Raw genomic sequence first — 22,690 nt, 5'->3', positions numbered from 1 at the left:
AAATAAAGATGAGATATATTAATGTGCTTACTAGGATGCCTGAATTATTCCAGTGCAGCTAGAAGCTAAACTTTGAATTTCCATTTGGTTGTCTTTTAAGAAGTGCTAATAATATTTATTTTGCTTAGCCATTGATTTTTATTGACAGTTTTTTGTGGTGGTGGTAGCAGTCCTAAGGCAAACAAAGAGTCCCTGTGCAGACAAAGGGAGCATAAAGCTAATACTGGTTGATTTGAGTTCTTCACTGTAAGTTGAAGATCAGGAAGGAGGCAAATAGCTGATAAAATAAACATCTGTAATGCTAATAGAATGTTTTGTAATTTTTTCTTGACAGAATGCTGTGTTATCTGGCACATTCTGAAGAACCTTATCAGATGTGTTTTTTCTTTCTATGGTGTACTGTAGAAACAGCAAAAGTAAAGGCAGTGAAGTTACATAATATACTAAATGAGAGTTTGAAAGTGAAGCTGTAGGGGGATTTTTCTTTTCCTCCCACTTTTCTTACTTTATTAAGTTAAAAATAATTGAACTTTTAGAATAACACTAAGGCATCTTTCTGGACTGCAGCATGGTCTTGCTTATTTTGTTCACTGTTGACTAGAGCTTCCTTCCGCTGGAGCTAAGAGCTCTGCAGCCCATGTATTGTGTTACGTAGAGCTCTTCCTGTTGATTGTGTTCTAATGCCCTTTGTTTATTCTGTTAAGATGTTTCTTAGAGACCTACGTGTTCAGATTTTTCCCCTTTCTTTTTAGAGGCTTGCTAAATAGACTCATTCCATGATGATTCAGACCAGTAGAACAATTTACTGGTTTATACTTCATTTTCTGTGACAAATATTAATCATCAAAATACAGTACGGGAACAAATAGTACTTACATACTACAAAATAAAAAGATGCAGTTAATTTTAATTGTCTGTGTCTAGTCTCATTTTCTTATGTCACATAAAAGACTTTGAGCCATGAGGAGCGTCATTTTGACGGAGTCTGTTAGTCTTTACAGGATGTCATAGGGACTTCGATGGATAGACTCTTTGTTTAAAACTGTAGTCAAGACTAACCCACTTCAAGTACCTTCCTTCCTTGTTAGTTCAGAGGAAGTAGCAAGTTCGTGTTCTTGAATTTATGTTTGTGTTCAGGAGCATTTACTGCAATTATGGTTAACAAGTAGATGGTGCTGCTCTCGATCCAAGTTTTATAAAGCACTTTTTTGGGGGAAAGCTGCAATTTGTGCAGACTAACTGTTTTCCAGAGTGATGAATTTTACTAAGGTTAGTTTTGAACAGAGGTAAATCGAACTGACACGATGTCTCTAGGAAGCAGCAATCACTGGTCCTGTTTCAAGTATCTTCATCCTGAGCAGGCTTCCTAATGGCTTTTGATGTCTGTCTTTGTGTTGATGAAGGGGCTTAATTTTAGAGTTTGACTTTCAAGGATGGGAGCTGGGGGTCAATTTTATGTATTTTCTATCACAGAAGAAGTGCTAGTAAGGATTATGTGTTGTCAGGAGTTTGGCCAGTGGGTCTCCCTGCTTGGAAGAATAACAATGTTGGACTGGTAAATGAGTTGTTAGAGAATGTGTTGTACTAAATCTATAAAGTTGATTAATTTTTGTTTTCCAAATGCTGTTGTACTTAAAATAGCCTGTAAGAAGAGGTAGATGATAACTGCAGTTAACCGTAGTGGTAATTGTTTAGATTCTGTGTGAAGCTTTAGTGCTAGCTGGAGTTCTGTATTCTAGAATCAAACTACACCTAGGATTGCTCTTGGCATCAGCTTAGGCATGTGTTTGGAGAACAGCAAAATTCTTTGTGGCGCGAAGTTTGAAGCATAGAATGGCTCTTCCGTGCATAAGGACATTGGGATCATGAGAAAAGTATGTCCTTAAAGTAACATCTTTCATCAGACAGAAGAAAAAGGATCTAAGGAGGGGATGAAAAAAAAATTGCTTCATGCACAGATTTGGGATCAAATCTGGCATCAAAAAGATGGTTGACAAAAACAGTCTACAGATTAACTTGTTAGATGTGGCTGATCATATACCTCATTTCATCTTGGTTGCGGTGTCACAGGTCATTCTTTGATAACTACTTTCTGGCTGCTGCTAACTTTCTTTTTTTAGTGGTTTATGTTAAGTTGTATTTTGTGGTTTCTGGCAGCTTGGTAATATCGTTCATTTTCCCCCAATGGGCTTAAAGGCAACCGTTGTGTTGTTTGCTGTTACAATACAGGATGTGCTATCTCCAACGTAATGATAGCACAGTGGTGTGAGCCAGGTGTTTCCCGGAAGTCAGGAGGTACAGGACACTAACGCCATATTTATAGGGAAAATTATAGCTGTTAGAGCTAGAAAACTGCACGTAAACTAATTACATTGCCAGGGAAGTGTGTGATAGTTGTTTTCCCATTGTTTGTGCTTGGTTTCTGTCCTAATATTTGTAGGTCTTCAGTCTTGTTACCTTTCACCAGCTAGGAGGAGAGTATCTAAGATCAACAGGAACATAAACCATGTTGTCCTTTTTCAACATATTTAGGTATTAAGATGCTTAAGGTCCTTAAAGACTTGAGCAGCACTAAGGTCAAAACTGAATAAATTCCATGTTTTGCTGTGTTGTCTTCTGTAGTATGGCTTATAACGGTGCAAAGGTATAAATGTGTGTGTATGTATATATATATATATTCTACTATGGATTTATTCCTCCTAGATTCAAAAGCTCACTCAACTTTGGAAAATCAAATTCCCTCCAGGATCTCTTCTATCATTCTGGTTACTTTCTTTCATGATCTTCATTACAGCCACGCAGCCCAGGGTTGAATTTCACTGCCTGTCACAGTATTTGCAATCAGTCTATGTGTTCGTTTTCCAGATTACTAATTCTTTTTTTATGTTCTTTTGTCTGTTTCCTCCTTAAATTTCTCTAGTCAAGTTTGCACTTTCTCATCAACAGAAATACTATTTTTCAAGTTAAGCTTTCTGTTCAGTTTTTCCCCAAGTAGTTTAAGTTATGTTCATGACACAGTCATCTGCCTAATCTTATCTTCATCAGTGTGTTCATTTCCCTTCCCCTGCAGTACTTAATATAAAGTGTCCTTTTACATTAATGTTGTTCGCAGGTGTCTACATGCTCTGGAATATCGTAAAACAATCTTCTTAGTAACGCATTGTGTTTTCTTTTCTCTAGTCACTGCTCTTTGTATCTGATTAATCTATGTGTATAAATTTTGTGTTCCTTCACTTCTTTGTAGCGCATATTTTAAATTGCCTTGAACTAAGTAGGAATTATGTTTCTTTGCCAACAGAAAAGGATTCTGTAATGTAACCAAAATAGCTTAAAAAATCGTGATGCTATAGTGCATGACTTGCAAATGTATTTGTAGTTAATTCAAACAGACTAGACTACCAGAATTTTCATAGGTAACTATAGAAACCTAGCTCTAGGGTCAGGGTTGTAAATCAAGAGGATATCCGGGATATGTCATTTGTCAGCTGGTTTAAAAACAAATCCTCACCCCCTACCCCCAGAAAAAAAGCAGAAAAATCCTCAATCTTCTGTTCCTGTCTGTGTTGTCTCAGCACTGAGTGCTTTTTTTTTTCTGAGCTTGCACTTGACCTTATTATCCAGTGGACAGAGTAACACTTGAAAGTAGCTCTAGGCATAAATAGATACTTGGTGGTTACTATGAAAATAGCTTTTTGCATTATCAAAATACTTTTCCTCAGTAGTAGATACAGTGCTAGGAAGTTGAATTTTGTAACAGAAACGTTCTTAGAAGTGTGATTCTCCTCCTGTTCTTATATTTTCATAATTCTTTTTTTTTATTATTTTAAAGCCGATCTAAGATGCCTCTCTTTCTTCCCCCACCTCATACCACAGCTTCAAAACAATTATCCAGTACATTGACAACCAGTTTGAAAGATACCTTCATGATGAGAGCGGTCTAAACAGGCGCCACATTATAGACAACAGAGTCCATTGCTGTTTTTACTTCATCTCTCCCTTTGGGCATGGGTAAGAAAAAGCTCTTGAGCTCTTGTATTTTAGGGCGTTATATCTTGTTCATAAGCCTGTTCATTACTTGAACTGGAAACTTAACTTTAATGATGTTAACTGAGTTACTTCCCCCACTGTCAGTTAGCCAATGCAATTAAAATGGTCTTTAGGGATTAATGCTCTCCTCTGCTTTGTCCCCTTTTTGGCATTTAATATTGTTTTGAAGCAGTCAGTATTACGTTGTTTATCACCCAGAAACATAAGAGTTTATAATACCCAATTTATCTTATAGCGACAATTTTAATTACACTTCAACCTTTACACAACCATGCTGATAAGCAAGTGCTCTGACTTAATTTATTCTGGAAACACTATTTATGTAGATACTTGAAATAAATAATTTTTAATACATTTGGTCTCTTAAAAAAACTAAACAAACAAAAAAACACACACACCCTTTTTTTTTTTTCCATTTTTTTCTACTTGTTGGCAGGCTGAAACCATTAGATGTAGAATTCATGAAGGCTCTTCATGGAAAAGTCAACATTGTCCCTGTGATTGCCAAGGCTGACACACTGACGCTGAAGGAGAGAGAAAGGCTGAAGAGAAGAGTAGGTCTAACACTTGATCATGAGTTCAATGCAACCCATACAGTGTTAAAGCCAAATATAAAGTAAATTCAAACTGAAGAGGGCTGAATGATATTGGCCAAGGACCTAATCTTCAGGAAGTGTGAGGTGGGGAATCTTCGCTGGAGTCTGATGTGCTTTACCAGTTACGTTTGCTAAGAATCTGGCCATTCTTGGCTCATCTATCTTAGCAAGCAGTGCACCCCAATAGAACACGTTTTGAGCAAAATGATTGTAATGAGGGCTCAAATCATCCTGAAATGCATGTAGTGTGTAGAAGCTTCAGACTAGCTCTCATTTAGTCCAGTGGACTGAATGCCCATTAGTGGTGGCAGTGCATTAGATATGGTCTGAGAGTGTATCTTTAGTTTCATCAAAAAGAAACTTGGTTTGCCTACTCTAACTGTGCTGCGTGGTTTGTAGCAAAATGCTGTTAAGTTGGGGTGATTGATTGGAAACTTGCTTAATAAGTGTCCCCATGATACAAACTAAAACACTAATATAGAGGCAGGACAGTTAGGTTAATATATTAGCATGATGCTTTTTGCAGCTCCGTTGTTACAGAAACATGTATGTCATCTTGTATATGTTTTTTTCCTACTAGGTTATTTGTTCATGTGAACTACCAGGACATAGTCAGCATTGCATTGGAAAAGGGCTTTCCAGAGAGTGGTACTAAAGTAAATCTTTTTGCATTGGAAGGTTTACTTGCAGTCTCGAATTTTTTTTGCCAAACCTTTCCAAGACAGGCCAGCCGCTGCCAAATATGGCATTGTAGTGAATTCTACAGGAATAAAGTACATATTTGTGGTTGTACAAGCCTTTCACCTTAAATTTAATTTAGTATCATAGAATAATCTGGCCGATGAATGCAAATGTTCAGTCTTTCCTGGTTTATTCTCTTGATTCAGAATGACTTCATGCACCTTCCTTGTTAAAGAAAGGAATAGGTAGGTTGTGAGATTGTATTATGCTGAGAGGTGGCTCAGTAAAATTTATTGAGATCAGAAGCTTTTTTTCAGGTTCTATTGACTCAAACCCAGTACATTCAGTTGTAAAGTCTAACAGATTTGAACTCTACAGAGCCTGTGAATTTTTACAAGTTTAATAACTTATGCCTTGAGGAATATAGAGATAATTAGTACTTCTAAATCGCAGTCTATACTTTGCACCAGAGTATGCAAACTTTTTTCATGGTAAGATTATATCTTAATCTTTTATATCTTAATATCATTTTATACTACCACTTTTTGATTTTCATGGAGGGCATGACAGATTTTTTTGATTGTGATCCTCTGGCTTCCAGTAGTCCTTTAGCACGGCTATTGGATCTTTATTCCAATGGCTTTTCTGTGTGGGTATTTTTCTGTTTCTTGAAGAGGGAGTACAGCTTTATTTAACTGGGGAAATAGTATAGTTAAAATCATGCTTACAAAATAGTACATTAGCTGAACTCAACCTAAATTCAGAAGATTTGTTTGGGGTTTTTTTTGAGGTGGACCAGTGCCACAATCAAAGGTGTGACTGTGGTTTGTGTAGGCATGTAAGCAACTACAATTTGGCAAGGTAAGGTACTGCTGGTGTTGCTGTTTTGTTTGTATAAAGCTCAGTGATGTAAGAAAACTTGCCCAAGAAATGGAATAAATCCTCTGTATCTGAAGAAGTATAAAGTGAGGACAGTTGTGATTGTAGGAACCTTGTACACAATGTAGGCAAATGTTCACTGAAGGGGGGGAGAGGTGTTTATACAAAAGTGACCAGCTTTATGGTGAACTAGGTGAAAAGAGGAAGGAAAAAAAAAAAAAAAAGCCATTCATATTCATTGAGTTAAAAAGGACCTCTAGATCTTGCTGGGAGAAATTCTGTCTGGGCTCTTGAGCTTTTATTTTGTTCCTCCACAAATGCTATGAGGAGATAACAGGTACTGTGGGCAAATTGAAAGAACTTATAGGGAAATAACAAAGCAGAGATGTGGCTGCTTATGCTGGTTTTATCGCTTCTCTTTTTCTGTGTCTGTACTAATTGGGTGAAAGATTTTTATCTGATAGAAATATTGTTTGTGGAACTGCTACTTTTTATAAAGAAACTGTATTTGATCTTTCAGCAGTGTCCTTCAGGCTCAGTTTTCATAGGTACTTATTTTTTAGTTCAGCATTTGATAGCAGAATGATGTTGAAAGATTTGAAGTAGGCATTTAAATGGAGCGTTAATTATTTGACAATATAATTTGGTGGGAATCTGAATGTTCTGCTTTATCAGTTCAAAAACATAAAATAAACTGATACAAAACAGCTTCTAGCTACAGTCATCTTTCACAAAAGCAGTTCTTAAGTGAAATGAAGAGGAATGTACTCTTACCAGATTTCAATATTTGCTGTAGTTGTTTTGGGACTCTTTCTTCTGTGCTGTTTTTATCTGCTGCTTGGTGGTGTCTCTTAGGGTCAAGTACAGTATAGCACAAATGCTGTTTGACATTTGCTTCTGTGTATTGTTAAAACTGGATTTTAGCTGAAACATGGCAGTAGCACAAGCAAACATGTTTCCCAGTGTGAATTTAGAATTGCTTGGTTTTCAGTACAATTCTGTAAGTGATATTAGATTGAGGGTTTATGATGCACAGTTATTGTGGAAGATGGAGATGAATCCCAGTTTACACATCCTGTGATAAACAGATTAATTTAAAGGCAAACTCTCTTCACCATATTCAGTGCCAATCCATGTCTAGTTCTTTCTAGTTTGAGCAAAGTTACTTTTAACTAACTAGTCTTTAAAACAGTCTTGACTTATATACATGGACACCACATTTATGCATTGGCTAAATATAACGAGATGAATGACACTTATGCTGTAGTCTGAGGGAGCGGTTAGGAAACAGGTAAACAAGTCTTCATTATTTTTGTACTGCTGGCAAAGGTCACTCTACAAACTGAGTTTATACTAAGTCAAATGTATAATGTGGTTCCAAAGCTTTGAAAGTCTAGCTACTGTATATTGTTCTAACTCAAAGCATCTTGGCTAACAGAATCTCTAATCAAGAATAAGAATCAAAATCCTGCTTTGCTGACGCAGCTTGAAGTCTTTTTTTTTTTTTTTTTTTAGATGTTTCTGCCATTTGGCCATCAATCTAAAGTAAAATGTTTTTGTTTTGCCGCTTTGGGCTAAGCAGCAAGATCAGTTTGGGGTGCTTGCAAAGGAAACCCAGCTTGGAGTAATTCCTGTTTGGTCTTTCTGGAATTCAAAGTTATTTTTTAAAACTCTTAAGTGGGAAGAAATGCAAGGCAGTTTCACAAGCTGTGCCATGCAAGGCTGCTAAGGAAACCTGCTCAAAAGAATGACTTCATGAGAGGGGAACTAATATTTTGACTTTTTTTTTTATTTCCCATGGGAAGGCTAATCTTTAGGAACACAGAATCCTCTGAGGCCAATAAAATTCAGATTTGAAGAAGCAAAATGCTGTTTCATTGTTAGGACCATAAAATACAGTTTGTTTTTATTGCAATTCTTTTTCCTTTCAGGAAAGCACTAGGTTTAACAGCTGTAATATATTATTCTAGCACCCCTTGTTGTCGGCTTTCCCGTTATTGTTTCACTTGCATTTTATCTTTAAGATCTCAGCCAGGTTAAATGTGCTTTCTTGTTTTATGCAGCTACTTAAAGGCATCGCACTGCAGCACTACCCCACCTATCCCAGCTGTGCATCTTTTATTATAATTTGGTGACAATTTAGTTAACTTCCATTTTGCAAAACAGTAACAACATGCATTGATTTAAATGTGATTGTGTGTATGCAACTGTTAATTGCTTATTGGCAACACTTATTCCCAAATTTCTTTTTTCTTTTAAAAATATTGCTCTCTGTGTAGGTGGAGGCTCATAATATTTTATTCAGTGTGTGCATGTGTATGAGTGCGGGGGATGTTTATATACCTGGCAGGAAAACATTGTCATGGGAATAGCTGTGGTTCATACATGGTCATTCCTCTTCTAATGGTCGGAAGGATTGTTTTATTTTAAACAACAATTTAATAATCAAGCTGTGGTTGGACAAGTTTTATTTATACCGTAGCTATTGGTTGCCATCATGACAGAGGATCAAGGAACCCAACAATACTATGAGAAGGCTTATTAAGACCTCTCATCTATTTGAAGTCTGGTTGTAATTGTGTTATCAAGTTAATGTCCAGTTATATATGTAGTAATGACAGCACGGGTCCATACATAGGATTTTCTGAATGTTTTTATGATTACCTCAACATCCCCCCAGCCTTGATTTTGCCCAAACTTTGTCTACTGTAAGAGTTCATTACTGCAGTAATAATGCTGCTGCTTCGTTCAGGTGCCAGTTGTGGGGTTACAGTTGTAACTCATTAGGGAATGCTAATCTAGGAAGTTTGCAGAGTTAACCTTTTTCTGCTGAGACATCTAAGATCCCTTTGAAGAGAGTTATTGTGGAATCTCAGCATTCTTCATGCTCTCCTCATATCACCATACTTTCTTCAGTGAAAGAAAATAGTGCATTTGATGGGTTTTCTGACTTAAATATTTTTGATAGTATGGCAGTAGAAGCATTCTCTTCAGTTTTGAAGAAAGGATTGACTTGTACCACCTTTTGAAACTGCCAAAGGCCTGGAATTATGCTAGCTGCTTATCCCTGCAGTGGTTTCATTAGGAAAAGGATGTATACAGGAATACAGATAGTCTATTTTTTATGTTAATCCTTGGACATTAGTGACAATAAAGAAAATTGTTTATGGATGGTTTTTCTCTTAGTGGATTTTGAATAACTTTCTCCAGTTTAAGTGGATAATAAGCTTTTGTCTTTCTGATTCAAGAGACAATAGGCACTGTCTTTTAAATTTTTGTACACACCAAATATATGAAAATACACTTTGGCTGCATGGTTTTGATGCTGTAACTAATGAATCCCTTCTCCAAATTCATTGCTTTTACTTATTTTTTCATATTAACCTCACTTTAGTTTTGTCTGTATTATCCTCCATGTAAATCTTGTGGGTTTTTTTAACGGTTTACTTGATATGTTTCCTAAAAATGCATTTATCTTTTGTGCCTTTTTAAAAATCTTTAAGCCTGTGTTATTTGGCGCTTTGGACACTGAGTCAGGTGTATATTTGTTAGTCTTCAAAAAGTGCTGTGCAAGAGTACATTGTATTACAAATATTTTATTAGTTATGCAGCTAACATTCATAGCAAATAGTGTTCTAATTCTGATGTTTAATCCCCAAGTACAGCTACAGATTGTTGTCTGAAGGCCTTGGTTGCATCTTGATATGCTTATTTTAAATCTCTATTTCTGTATCACTGCACAAAAATATGCTAGTTAAGGTCATATGCAAAGAAGCATACATTAGGAATGTCACAAAATGTATTTAGTCAGTGAGTCTTTCTCTTTGAGTGGACAGACAGGTGAGTTGCTGTTCACATTTAGCCATTTCTGATTTTTCAGATTGTATCATAGATTACAAACATTTACCTTTAATTCAGAGGTAATCTCAGCAAATGTTTTGGCTTTTTAAAATGCCTGTTAGTAAGCTCTTCAAAAGAGAACCTCTGTAGTTAGCAAATCTCAGCAATGTTTTTAAGATCCTTTTTTTGCAATAGTAAAATAAAATCTTAAAAATCCAACCAGGTCTAGCATACGCTTCTTTCTTCATCTTAAGGATCTGATTGATTTCCCACTTAGTATTCCTTTCTTACATCTCAAAACATGTAGGTTGCTTGCTGAGTGCTTGTATACCTTGTACTGTTCTTTCCAGGATATTTAAAGACTTGAGGTTCAAGTCTCTGTTGAATGAAGAAAAATGAAAAATGCTGGGTTTTTTTTCTTCATAGGTAGAATGGAATTAATGCCATGTAAGATAGTCTTCTAGGACGTAAACTAATTTGGTAGTACATAAACTCAAAGCGTAAGTAATAGCAATTTCTGCTAATGATTTTTTTTTCTAAGAGCTGTTAAACTACTTAAAGCAGAAAAATGTTCTGAGTTTTCTAGATGTGACAGTCTAGTAAATCAATTGTATGTATTTTCAACTTAATACCTCTTCAATGAAATAAGAATTTATTGTTTTTCCTTTTTTGTAAACTTCAGGTTCTGGATGAGATTTCTGAACATGGCATTAGGATTTATCAGCTCCCAGATGCAGATTCTGACGAAGATGAGGAGTTTAAAGAACAAACCAGAGTTTTAAAGGCAAGTTTCGCTCCTAATTTATTATTTTGCTGCAGTATTTCTTCAAGCCTACGGTATGTTTAAAGGTACTTTATTCCTTTATAAAGTGTTGAAAATTCAAGTTTTCTTTGGATGTTGACTCTGAATTATAATACTTTTTATTCCAGTCTCTGCTTCATCAGAATTCCAAATGTAGAGTCATGACTATCTTTTCTTTTCTCTCTTAAATGTAAGCAACTCTTCACCAAGAACTGTGATTTGCAGTCTGTTTTCTGACTCAGACTTTTTAACATGCAAGCAAAGAGAGAGAATGTGTGTTATGGTTACTATATTAATTAACAACTGTCCTCTTGTTAGAGCAGATAATAAAGGTTTTACCGAAGTCATTTCCTCTTTGTGCTGTGTAACTTGCAAAGGTGCTTGAAGAATGTATCTGAAATTCTCTCAGTAGCTACTTTAATCTGTATCTAAAGTGTGTTTCTGTTGGCTGTTCTCCATGCATGATGTTATGTCAGATGACACATTATGCCCAAACTGTACTTCAACAACAGTCAAGTGTTCCTAAAGCAAAGTGTAATTTCCTTTTGTGCCTCTGTTAAGACAAACTGATCCTAACAAAACTACAGGTGTTGTTAATGAGAGGTTGCATTGCCTAGAATAGGATTTGTTGGTTTTCTGATGTGGAAGGATTTTAGCAGGGTGCATTTGTCAGCATTTCTTTTCCCTCTCTTCTGTCTGTTACTTAAAAGTCTTTGTGCTTTCTTTTAAAAAGAAAACAAACAAACACAGAAAAACTGTAACTAGTCCAAAATTAAAACAGTAACTTTTTTTGCTCTATCTCAACTAGGCTAGCATTCCCTTTGCTGTTATTGGATCCAATCAACTTATTGAGGTGAAAGGGAAAAAAATCAGAGGCCGTCTGTATCCCTGGGGAGTTGTTGAAGTTGAAAATCCAGAGCACAATGATTTCCTTAAACTGCGCACAATGCTGGTGTAAGTAATGGTAAAATTATCCCATCTCCTGTGGTGACATAACTGTTACAATGACTGGAGTTATAAGAACATGAACTTCTTAATTCAAAACTAGCTCTGATGGCAGTGTAGAGTGACTATTTAGCCCCCCTGTAGCTTGTTTTGCTGCTGTAATCCTCTGATCTCTGACTTCAGAAAGTATTTTCTATATTTTACATTGCCAGATATATGTGACAGTTTTTATGCCTTATGTGAACTGATTTGATGGCTTTACATGTAAATTGAAGTTTTGTTATAGTGCAGTGGGAGGGGCAGAGAGGCTTTTAAAATACTACTCTAAGTGATTGATTGAACTGTGAAGACAATTCTAAAGGCAAAGCTCAGTTTTCTTGGCAGTATAGGAAATCCTATGTTAAATATGATACCCTGCCCCTTATGATTTTGGCTGATACGGGTATTTTGCCTGTGTGGATGAAGTGGGTTTTTTAATGATGTCTCGCTATTGTTGGAAATTGAATTCTGTTGTGCATTTCTGATTTCAGTCTCTACTGGGCAGGGATTGCCCTCTGCTGGTCATTGGTAGCAAGCATTTTTTTCCTTTTTTTTTTTTTTGACAATTGGAAATTGTTAAGCAACATCAACTGTTATGTGAGCCAAGGAGCTCCACCTAATTCTCAGTTACAAACTATACTTAATAGCACTTAAGAGTCATAAAATGCTTTAGGAATTAAAATATCTTTCTGAATAACTGTCTTTGCAAGGTTCTTAATACTGCAAAGACTGGTATAAACAACCCCTATAAAGTAATTAGTGAACAAGAGGAGGACAGCATACTTTGGGTCTTTGAAGAATATTGGTGGGAGGGCACTTAAGTATGAATTAAAGACCAATAAAAATGAAAGCAGTGTTCTGGCTAGGTTTATGGCAAGCTTGGCCTGTAAGGATTATTTTTCCAGTAAATGCATCCATTGTATACAACAAAAATAGAAGATAAAACGGTGTTTTTCTTCCCTTTGACAAGAAGGAGAAAGTGTTCAATAGCCCTTTACATGTTCTAGAACACACATGCAGGATCTGCAGGAGGTAACCCAAGATTTGCACTATGAGAACTTCCGTTCAGAGAGGCTAAAACGAACTGGCAAGTAAGTATGTGTGCGCCTTTGGGCTCTGCTCCTTGTGAGTCTCTCCTTCCACTGTGATGTTCGACTTGCTTGTCCTCTTAACTAATCCCACCTGTAACTAATTATTTCTCATGAGATTTCAATCTATGGAGTTACTGAAATTTGTATGAAATGCTCTTCTTGAAGAGCAGTAATATGTAGCAAAGTGCCATGCTTACAAACAGCTGTTCTTGGTTTTGTATCCATTCCCTTTTCTCTATGCTTTTAATGTGCATAAAGTAGTGGGCTGCAAGCAAGATAGGTTTTTATTTAATGATGACTACTTGTTAAAAATAAACTCTAGTGGGCATATTTAAATAGGCCCCAGCCTATCTGATTGGGTAGGATGTTGCTTCTCCAGTTATTGCAGCATTGCAATGGTGGCTGTTCTCTTGCCCTTTCATATAGGGCTAGAGAGAGAAGTTTAGACCAAACAATCTTTTTTTGGTAATGTGTGTGGGTTTGGGGGGTTTTTTGGTGGTTTTGGTTGTTTTGGTTTTTTTTTCTTGAAAAGGCTTCTGTCCTTGGCAACTTAATGCAAAAATCTGCATCTATCTGTGCTGTATCTTTTTTGATAGCAACTTATTCTTGTCCCCACTTTACTTGTTCTGTAAGTATTCAGCCAAGCATTTTGATCTCAAAGAAGAAAAAAAAATAGCCTACACAGCTTTTTAATGGTTGATTTTTGTACCGTGTATAGATAGTGGAGGGAATCTCTTGATTAGAATAAATGGTAAAAAAATCCACATAGCAGCAAAGAAATTGAATTTTAAGAAGTGGAGAGTGAATAACAGGAGTCTGTGAGGTAAAGATGGCATTTTACAAAAGGGAAGCATGAGTTTAAGAATGTCCCAATTTCCCCTGTGCGGAAGCATGTAGACTTTTTTTGTTGTTGTTATATTAGCTGAAATAGGAGCCTTGAATCTGTTCTTGGAGATTTTTACTTCTGTATCTTATACCATCAATGTGTTCTTTTGTTTAATAGGCCTGTTGAAGAAGAAGTGGTAGACAAGGATAGAATCCTCCAGCAGAAAGAGGCTGAGGTAAGAGGGAGCTTCTAAAACTGTTGTTCTTTAATATAACACACTATGTTCCAATTTCAGTATTCTATGTCAACTACTGCCTACAGAGTGTAAGACTGGAGTCATGAAAAATGACAGACCTAATCTGAACATACAAGATGGCCTTACAAAGTGTTTTGTTTATAGTCACTTGTGTACTGTGGATGGTAGGTAGCATGTGGACTCCTGGTTGTAGGCAGGGTATTTATCACTTCCAGTTTGTATGCTAATTTTCCGTAAGGATAGCTGCTATTTTTTTATGTATTGAAATCAATTTATGTTTGTCAGCTACATGTGCTGCTTTAAACTTAGTATGTTGGGGTAGACTGATAGTCTAATGTAATTTCAGATGTGCATGGCTTACTATGAGCATGTTACCAGTAAATTTCTTCTTATGCCTTGTGGCTATGGAGTAGAAAAAGGTTGTTGAGTGTTAAAAATCCCATGATATAATTAATGTGCATGTTTTTACATCTTAATCTTTGACTTGCAGCAAAATTCATAGTGTTTCTGTTGTACCAGTCAACTTATGGATTTGATGTTTTCAACCTCTGATTTCTTACTCTAGTTTCAAGTTATTACTAGGCCTTTCAACTTAACATTTTTATGCTAAAGTTCTACAGATTCAGAGATTTTTAGCCTACTATTTAAATTCAGGTATTACACTGCCAATGCTTATGACTTCTTGCACTGTGAAAACTTAAGACTTGCTGCCAACTGAAAGATAGTGTTTTTTCTGTTTATCCTTCTTTTATCCAATTCAGCTTGGATCCAAGTCCATAAATGGAGGAAGGTAGGATTTAAAAGATCAATGCATACATGCAGTGATTTGGAGTAAGAAATAAAAAACTACAGTTTTGTGTGTTTCTGAGGTGAAAGATTGACTCCAATACGTGGAAATTTTTGGAATATAGTTACTTCGCTCTGTGCATTTCCTTCTTCCTTTATAGCATCCATATTTAAAAATAGCTAACCCTGGCATATCGACATAAATAGCAAAAAATTTTCCTAAAAGAAAACACAGAAACAGCTGATTATCACCATAACTAGTAGCTAATAATATGAGTTACTGGAGATTAAATGAGCTGCATCTTTATCACTGTGTAACTTCATTTCAGCAACATAAGTCCATGGCCATCAAGCATACTTAGAGTGGAACTTCTGCAAGTATTCTGTACCCAGATTAACTGCCTCCCTGATGTGTTTGCAAAACAGCAGTAGACCATCAGCTGATAGCTAGGAATACTAGATGCTTTGAAAATGTCAAGAGTATCATTTGGAAATGTTTTGTGTGTTTTCTTTTTTTTCTTAATGCTTCCAAGATTCATGCAGTAGACTTTGAGAACTTGGGTCATAACTGTTTCTCCTGTTATTTGAACTATATAAAACGTACGTGCCTAGTAGTTAAATAGAAACTTGGGTATTCGTGTAGAACTATTTGTCTTAAGGCTTACATTTGAAAAAATTCTTCTATAACTGTTTCCCCTGGAAACTGTTGATACGGCAGGGAAGTTATTATATACTAGTCTCTTCTGACCGCTCTTGTGTGAATGTATTTACAGTATTTTTATATCTATATATGTATGTAATGTATTATTTTTTGTATAATATGGCTAAAGGGATGAAGTCTTGAATTTCTTGGGAGGACAGTCTCTGAAAGTTTCCTCTGGGAGTAATCATCTCTGAATAACTGCTGCTGAAGTTGCAGAGGATTAGGTTAGAACTTGAAAAAACAAATAAATTTTTAACTTCTGCGTTCTATTGTCCCAAAGAGATCAAGAGGCTTTGCTGAATCTTCTGTAGATAAGCCGGTATGAAATCCCTTCATCTCCATATCATCCCTAAGGTTCAGACTGGGAAAAGTCTGCGGAGGAAAGAGGCACAGAGGAAATGGGCTTGCATTCCATGGCCTTTGCAGAGAAAACAAATACCATTTCCCCTCCTGTTTTGCATTCCCATCAGTAACGGTGCTTGAAGTTCTATTTACAGTTTTGTGAGGTTTATATAACCTTGGAAGGAATGAATGCTTGGGCTAGCGCCAGGATCATCTTTATCAAGGCATCACTTTTGCTAAATGATCTTTTATTATGTCAAAGGATGTGGTCCCCAGTTCAGCAATTTAGAATTGCTAATCTGTCATTTTGGATTTATTGCTCAGTCTGGTTGTGCTTTTTGCTCATTTGCAAGTGATGACCTGTTTTTCTGAGCTGGGAAGTGAAAATAAGAATAAAGACATCCATGTTCCTTACTGTAAATATGCTGCAGTTCACCTTATTTTGACGTTGTGGGCACAAACTTAAAAGTTTGTAGTGTTGTGCCGTAATCTTCCTACTCCAAAAATGTCTCTTAATAAAAACCTTTTGAAGTTTTGAGAGGCAATACTTCCAGAAAAATGTTAAGGCCGTGATTACATGAAATGGCAAGGAGCAAACTTCCTCTGATTTTTTTCCACTGAGCTACCCTGAGGCTTTGGGCAAATCCCTTTGTTCCACTGTCTTCAGTGGAGTTGGTCAGTAGCAGCCTGAATATAGTAGAATTAATTGCAACATTGAAATTGTTTTCTCTCTGTCCTTCAACATTCTGAATGTGTTTAATCCTTTATCAGATGACATGAAGAACCCTGGTTTAGTGTGTGAGTCAGTGGGGGAACAGCCTGCAGTGGCGGGGCTGCCAGGCTGGGGTGTATCAGCAGCCATGTGAGTAGGTGAGGATATGATGAACTCTTACGCGTGCGGGTAACTGCCTGGTATTGCAGGTATTTCTGTAAGTGTTTTCTTGAAAGATAAGGTGAAAAATTCTATGTGGAGAGACAGCATGACTGCTGATGAAGGCCTGCAGCCCTGAGGGGAAATGAAAACAGCTCTAAGGTTTAATTTGTATTGTGGAATGTTATTGCCTAGTGCAGGGGTAAGGAGGCATGCTTTATGCAGAATGCTTCAGCTTTCTGCTGTGAAGTGATGTAGTCTCAGTCCTGGGAGAATATCATGAGAAGAAAACCCTTAGTAAGCAATTAGCAATGGGAATCCCTTGGGAGCTGGAATGAAGAACAACTTTTTTTTTTGTCCTTTTGAGTTGTTCTTTGAAGGAACAATGCTTGCTGCCCATGTAGTGCGATGGCTGTGGCCATAGTGACTTCTGCTATTTATGTCAGTGTGCCTTATGAAAGACATTTATCTAGTTGGTAGCCCCTTTTCCAATATAGTACCCTTGTCAGGAGTATTTTTCTTGTCTTAGGTTAACAAGATTAGTTGTACTCTTTGGTGTTGGGAGTATCTTTAACCAACAGCAACTGTCATGGAAATGTCCTGGTATACTAGAAAATCCACTGTCTACAGCTTTCTATCTTGCCCTATTCTTGCAACCTCTTCCCTTATGAACTTTCTTAGGTAGAGGCATGGGCAGAAATAATCATACTTGGTGTGGGGAGGGGAAGCAGGTTAGTGGGAAGTAGATATTGTTCAATTTTTAACATTTATTTTCCTGTGATATCTGTAGGGTTGTCACTGAAAAGCCACTCACCTTGTTCAGACAGGAGTAGTACTTGTTGGTATTCTGGGCAAAACGTACTATAGATGAGATCTTGTAGGTAAAGCAAAGCTGTGTATCTGTGGTTTCTGTTAATGGTGTGGAAGCCATTAGGAAGCTGTATGGTTCACTTTTAACTCTGTAACCTTAAGTCTCATTTTCAATGTTTGTTTCCTTTCTGTGTTGCTACAGTAGTTATGTGTAGTCACTACCCAGTAGTTACATGATAGTTTGAAGTAAATTTTAGTCTTGATATGGTAAGTAAACTAAGTTGAGCTTATACCAAGGTTAAGTTTACTCTTTTGATTTTTGTTATCTGGGAATTCACAGGAATTGTTTGTTTTAACAGATTTCCAAACATTGTTTCCTAGCTTCCTTTTCACCATGTGCATTGACCCTGTGCTATCATGTTGCAGCATCCTTTCTTTAGGGGATGAATGCAAGTTCCCTGCAGAATATGTTAATGCTGCTCTTACAAGTGAGAGGGTTTACTGCTGAGCACGATCAAAGTCATGGTATGCCCTTGATGCCTGCAATCCCCAACAGCGAAGGGAACACAGATGTTGATATGACATCAGTTTCAGTCTTTTGTGTGGTCTTTTACAATCACCTTTATTAAGAGGAAAGACTGTTTATGTCTATCCAGTAGGTCTAATAAGGTGAAGACACACAAGTTGTTTTTAGCTTGTATTGTAATGTGTAGGAATGGTTCTTATGACCTGTCCTCTACTGGAAGAGTAATTGTGGAAGAGACTGACATGGTTACCACTTTGAGTACAGTACAGCTTGATTCTTTTTGTGGTTTTAATTTTAATTTTACACTTGAGCTGACAGGATTCTTACTGCGCACATTACTTTCTCTTAGAGATATTTGTGTGCATTCTCCCCAAGTTCACTTATTACATCTAACTTTAGCCCTGTAGTTATGCAGCCAGGTTTTAGTGTGTGGTATCTATCATTAGTCATAGTTTGTCTGCTAAGAATACTGTTACGAAACTGATAGTTGTGAGTTTGCTTAGAGCTCTTGAGAAGCCACAGTTTTACAGCAGAAAGCAATCACTCTGGATTGCTTGCATATCAAATGCTCAAAAAAAAACCAAACCAAAATGCCGATGCAGCTGAGGATGCAGTGAGAAAGATAGGTGTGCTTGAGTACCTGTTTATTTTTATTTTCTTTTTTATTCACCAACTTTCCTTATGAAAAGGAAACTTCAGTGATGACTTACCTACTAATGGCCATAGGAGACAACAATGTGCCTAGTTTCTTTGGCAGGCTTTGTGCCTGAGTTTTTCTACTGAATTATGCTAAAATAGCTTCAGAAACTTGCCATTATTTAGCTAATGGATGAGACTAACACTCCACCAGTAGATCTCAAAAACACCACATGAAAATGGAAAAGGAAAATCTTCTTACAATCTTAATGTTAGAGCAGAGTAGGTCTCCTAGTGCTTTTGTCCTACCTTACGTTTGAGTCATATGCAGCATCTGATTTCTTTCATGGTGTGGGCACATTTTACCAATTAAGGTTAAGAAAATGTGAGACTCGACATTATATTTAAGTCTTAAAATGTGATGTTGGCTGTTAGCAGAATGCTGTGTTTGAGCAATCACCATAATACATGTGCAGCAGTATCTTCCCCTGTGATTACTGAATGGTTTCTATTTTGGGAATGTTTCATGGCTCAGCTTGGAGTGCTCTTGGGAAAGCTCAAGTAGGCGAGCTTCCAAAAAGCTAGTTCTATTCCGATAGTAAATCGGCAGAGAGGCAGTTCAAAAGACCAGGTGTCTTACATTTTTACAAGTTGATCTTTGAAACTTTTCTCTTTTCTTGGACCATGGAATCAATGCAACTCTCATTTCTGAGACTTTCTGCTTTTTTTTTCCTCCTTCATGCAGCATTATGCCATCTTTTTGATCAGAAGCTTTTGTTTTAAGTGTTTTGCAGAAAGATGTAGATGGCTATATAATAATCATTACAGACTTAGCTGTATCTTGCTCCATTCCTGTGTGAATCGCCTTTTGTCAGAGTGTATTTATGCTGCAGTCACAGGAACCTGAATTAGCCTTTACTGAACCCTGTGCTGCCGCAGCAAGAGGATAAGTGTCAGTATATAAGCCAGCTAGTTTTAGGCAAGCTCTGTTATCTCTGGCTATGCTGCAAGCTCTGCACTTCAGTTTCTTACACTTTCCCGAATCAGTATCTGAGGCCAGGCAAGAAAAAGTGATATAGGCATCTGCAGTTAATTTTTCCCTGTTCTGTGATGCTTCTTTCAGCTTTAAAAAAACAACAACAAACAAACAAAAAACCCAAAACAAAACCAAAGAAAACCCCCCAAAAACCAAAAAAAAACCCCCACAAATCCAGCTCAACACCACAAACATGTAGTCAAGCATTTATCACAGATTTTTTTGTATTGAATCTGATGGAGTAACTGGTATCACAATAGCTGATGTGGTTGACTGGATGAAAATACAGTATACTCGTTTAAACATAGCAGTGCTTTTTGAGTTGAAGAGTTTCTTTCATACATGCACACACCTCCGGAAAACAACTGAAAGCAGTTCTCTACTTTTTTCCTAAAGGGGGAAAAAAGCTGGATATATTAAAAGCTATGCAATTATTCTTAGAATAATGAAAATTTGCTATAAAAGCCTCACATTTTTACATTATGACATGATCTCCAGTTTGAGACAGACTCATATTTTATACAATGCGTATGGTAATTGCAGCCTATTTCTTCTCCAGTTTGTAAGATAGGGCACTTGCAATTGTGTATGTAGAACTTCCCCACCTGCATTTGGAAGGAAATACTTAGTCATTTTTAAACCAAATTAGAGGTATTTTGAAAATCTGTATTGGTGTTTCTTATTCTTTCTTAGGAACATTTATTTAAATTAATGGGGGGGAAGCATTATATATAACTAGCATTTTATGAGATGGAAATTAACTTAGAAGTGTCATAAGAAAATGCCTTTAAGAAAACAGTTATTTCCAGGAAAGGTCATTGTTTAGATGTAAAAATATTGGTGCTTAATATGTTTAGTCTGTGTTTCCAAATTTTGTAAATATCTTTCTGTTTTGCTTTTGAAGTAGTTTTTAATTCTGTCTGCACCTTGGGCTGTTAACTCTGCAAATTTTTAGCAGCAGTATCTGGCTAGCCACAAGATGAGTATTAATACATGATTTTATGCTTTGAGCACTTGTATCAGAACAAAGCTGCTTCAGCTCACTCAAGCAGTGTATCTCTGTCCACACATAAAGGCCATGTTTTCTTTATTGTAGATTAAATTCACAGGTCTGCAAGCTTCAAAAGATTTGGATTTTATTGCTTAATTTTCACTATAAGTATTCTTACAAATTTTTTGTGAAAGTTAGATGTAATGCATTAAAGAATCTGTGATGGGAAAAACGAAGTATTCAATCGTGTGAATTAATCTAACGTTTCCAGTTTATAAAGAGGCAAATTGGATCTGCGTTCTACCATGGAAGAAAAAGATTTAAAGTTTCCTGGATTTTGGATTCCTCATGAAATTGTTTTAAACATGTGGGTGTTTTTCTCTTACAGCTGCGCCGCATGCAGGAGATGATTGCACAGATGCAGGCCCAAATGAGGATGAAGCCTGGAGATGATTAAGATGCTTAGCATCTGGATGTATCAGGTATGACTTTTACTAGTTTAGTCCTCTTATATAAGATTTTCACAATTATTATTGTCAATTTTGCACTTTGGACTTGCTTTTACAGTACTTATAGAAAAAATTGAGTGGTGTTCTGAGTAGACTAGAAATAAAGACCTATGCAGATGTTACCTTTCCAGCTGTTTTTAAGACCTGTAAATGCTTATCTTCACTGCCTTATTTTTGGATCATGCAGCTTTGTTTCTGTTAGCAAAAGCTGCTCAGAAAATTAATTTGACTATACGTAAACAAAAGTTAGGGTGTTTTGGGGTATGTAGGCTGCTGAATTTATAGCAATTTTTTCAAAGAACCAAACAAAATTTTAGGCAAACTGGTTACATGTACTCAATACAGAACTCCCTTGATGCATATATGATATATTAGGTGGGATCTGAATGAGTGAAAAAAAAAAAATTATTGTAGCAAATATTCATGCTTTCTTCTGAATGCAGCTCTTCTGGCATAATTCTTCTTTTAAATGCAAGAATAAAAAAATAGAAGGATATGAGGAGTCTTGTTGCTTAATACTTCAGTTTAATACTCTAGTTGTGATTGCTGGTCTTCTGGAATGTAAAGCTTGAATAAAATGGATTGTATTATCCCTTATGACCTTGTGGCAGCTGCCAACATTCCAAGCCTAAAATAAGGAGATTTTTTGTTGCCTGTATTTGAACCTTCAGTCTTCCTGTTTATATTAAAAAAAAAAAAATCTCCTAAGGAATAAATTTATTCACTGGATTCCTATTTAAGCAGATGTTGATGATTTTACTGGTATGTGCACTGTGATCTTTGAGTGAAGTAGTTAAGGGGAAAAAAGTAGTTCAAACTCAGGTTTCTTACTGTCATAATTCCAAGTCTTGCAGATAGAGGAGTCTTCACATCATGTCTTCCAACTTCCGTACTAAGATATATTTTCCCAGAGTTGGAAATCTAAACACTGAGGATAATTTTGTGGCTGACCATGCAGTGTATGCAATAGCGGTGTCTGAGATAAAGCTCTTGCTTCCCCGGACAGTAGCTGGTAATTATGTAGCTTGTTAAATATTTTAGACTGAAATGAAGGTCCCAAGTTTTCATGGTGACTTTGTTATCATATGGCCAAACTCTGACCGCTTGTGAAAATGGCTGTTTGATGCAGGAAACCTTATGTAGTCTAAATTATTATTATGTTTTTTGCAAAGGAGCTCAATTCTTTCTGCGACTTACAAATCACATTTAATCACATGGCATCCTTTAAACTGATAGTCGGTAAGAAAAAAACCCACCCTAAACCTAACAGGCTTGTCCATAGTTGTTGCTTGTAGAGCATAGGATGGCAAATGATACAAATATATTCAGAGCTCTTTCTTCAGTTCCTAGATACTGGATTTGCTGTGAAATCAGTATCTGAGGGCTAATAGGATGCAGTATTCCCACCAATGGTTAGCCAGTAATGGCACCAGAATTCCCTGTGTTTCACAGCTTCTGGCAATACTGGATATGATATT

General features: G+C 36.5%; 1 protein-coding gene across 4 annotated transcripts in view; it reads left to right on the top strand.

The window, feature by feature from the left end:
• LOC104317919 (septin-2) overlaps positions 1 to 22,690 on the top strand; it is a 40,536-nt gene that overhangs the window by 10,407 nt on the left and 7,439 nt on the right. For all 4 annotated transcript variants that reach the window (XM_069795025.1, XM_069795024.1, XM_069795023.1 and 1 more), the window contains 7 exons: positions 3,874 to 4,008; positions 4,484 to 4,601; positions 10,726 to 10,827; positions 11,654 to 11,799; positions 12,837 to 12,920; positions 13,924 to 13,981; positions 21,092 to 21,185. In XM_069795025.1, coding sequence (XP_069651126.1) covers positions 3,874 to 4,008; positions 4,484 to 4,601; positions 10,726 to 10,827; positions 11,654 to 11,799; positions 12,837 to 12,920; positions 13,924 to 13,981; positions 21,092 to 21,160 — 712 coding nt within the window. In that variant the 3' untranslated portion in view covers positions 21,161 to 21,185. The remainder of the gene's footprint in view (positions 1 to 3,873; positions 4,009 to 4,483; positions 4,602 to 10,725; positions 10,828 to 11,653; positions 11,800 to 12,836; positions 12,921 to 13,923; positions 13,982 to 21,091; positions 21,186 to 22,690) is intronic.

This window comes from Haliaeetus albicilla, chromosome 10, assembly GCF_947461875.1.
Source record: "Haliaeetus albicilla chromosome 10, bHalAlb1.1, whole genome shotgun sequence".
Classification (NCBI taxonomy): domain Eukaryota; kingdom Metazoa; phylum Chordata; class Aves; order Accipitriformes; family Accipitridae; genus Haliaeetus; species Haliaeetus albicilla.
This window is presented reverse-complemented; position numbering and strand designations above follow the sequence as displayed.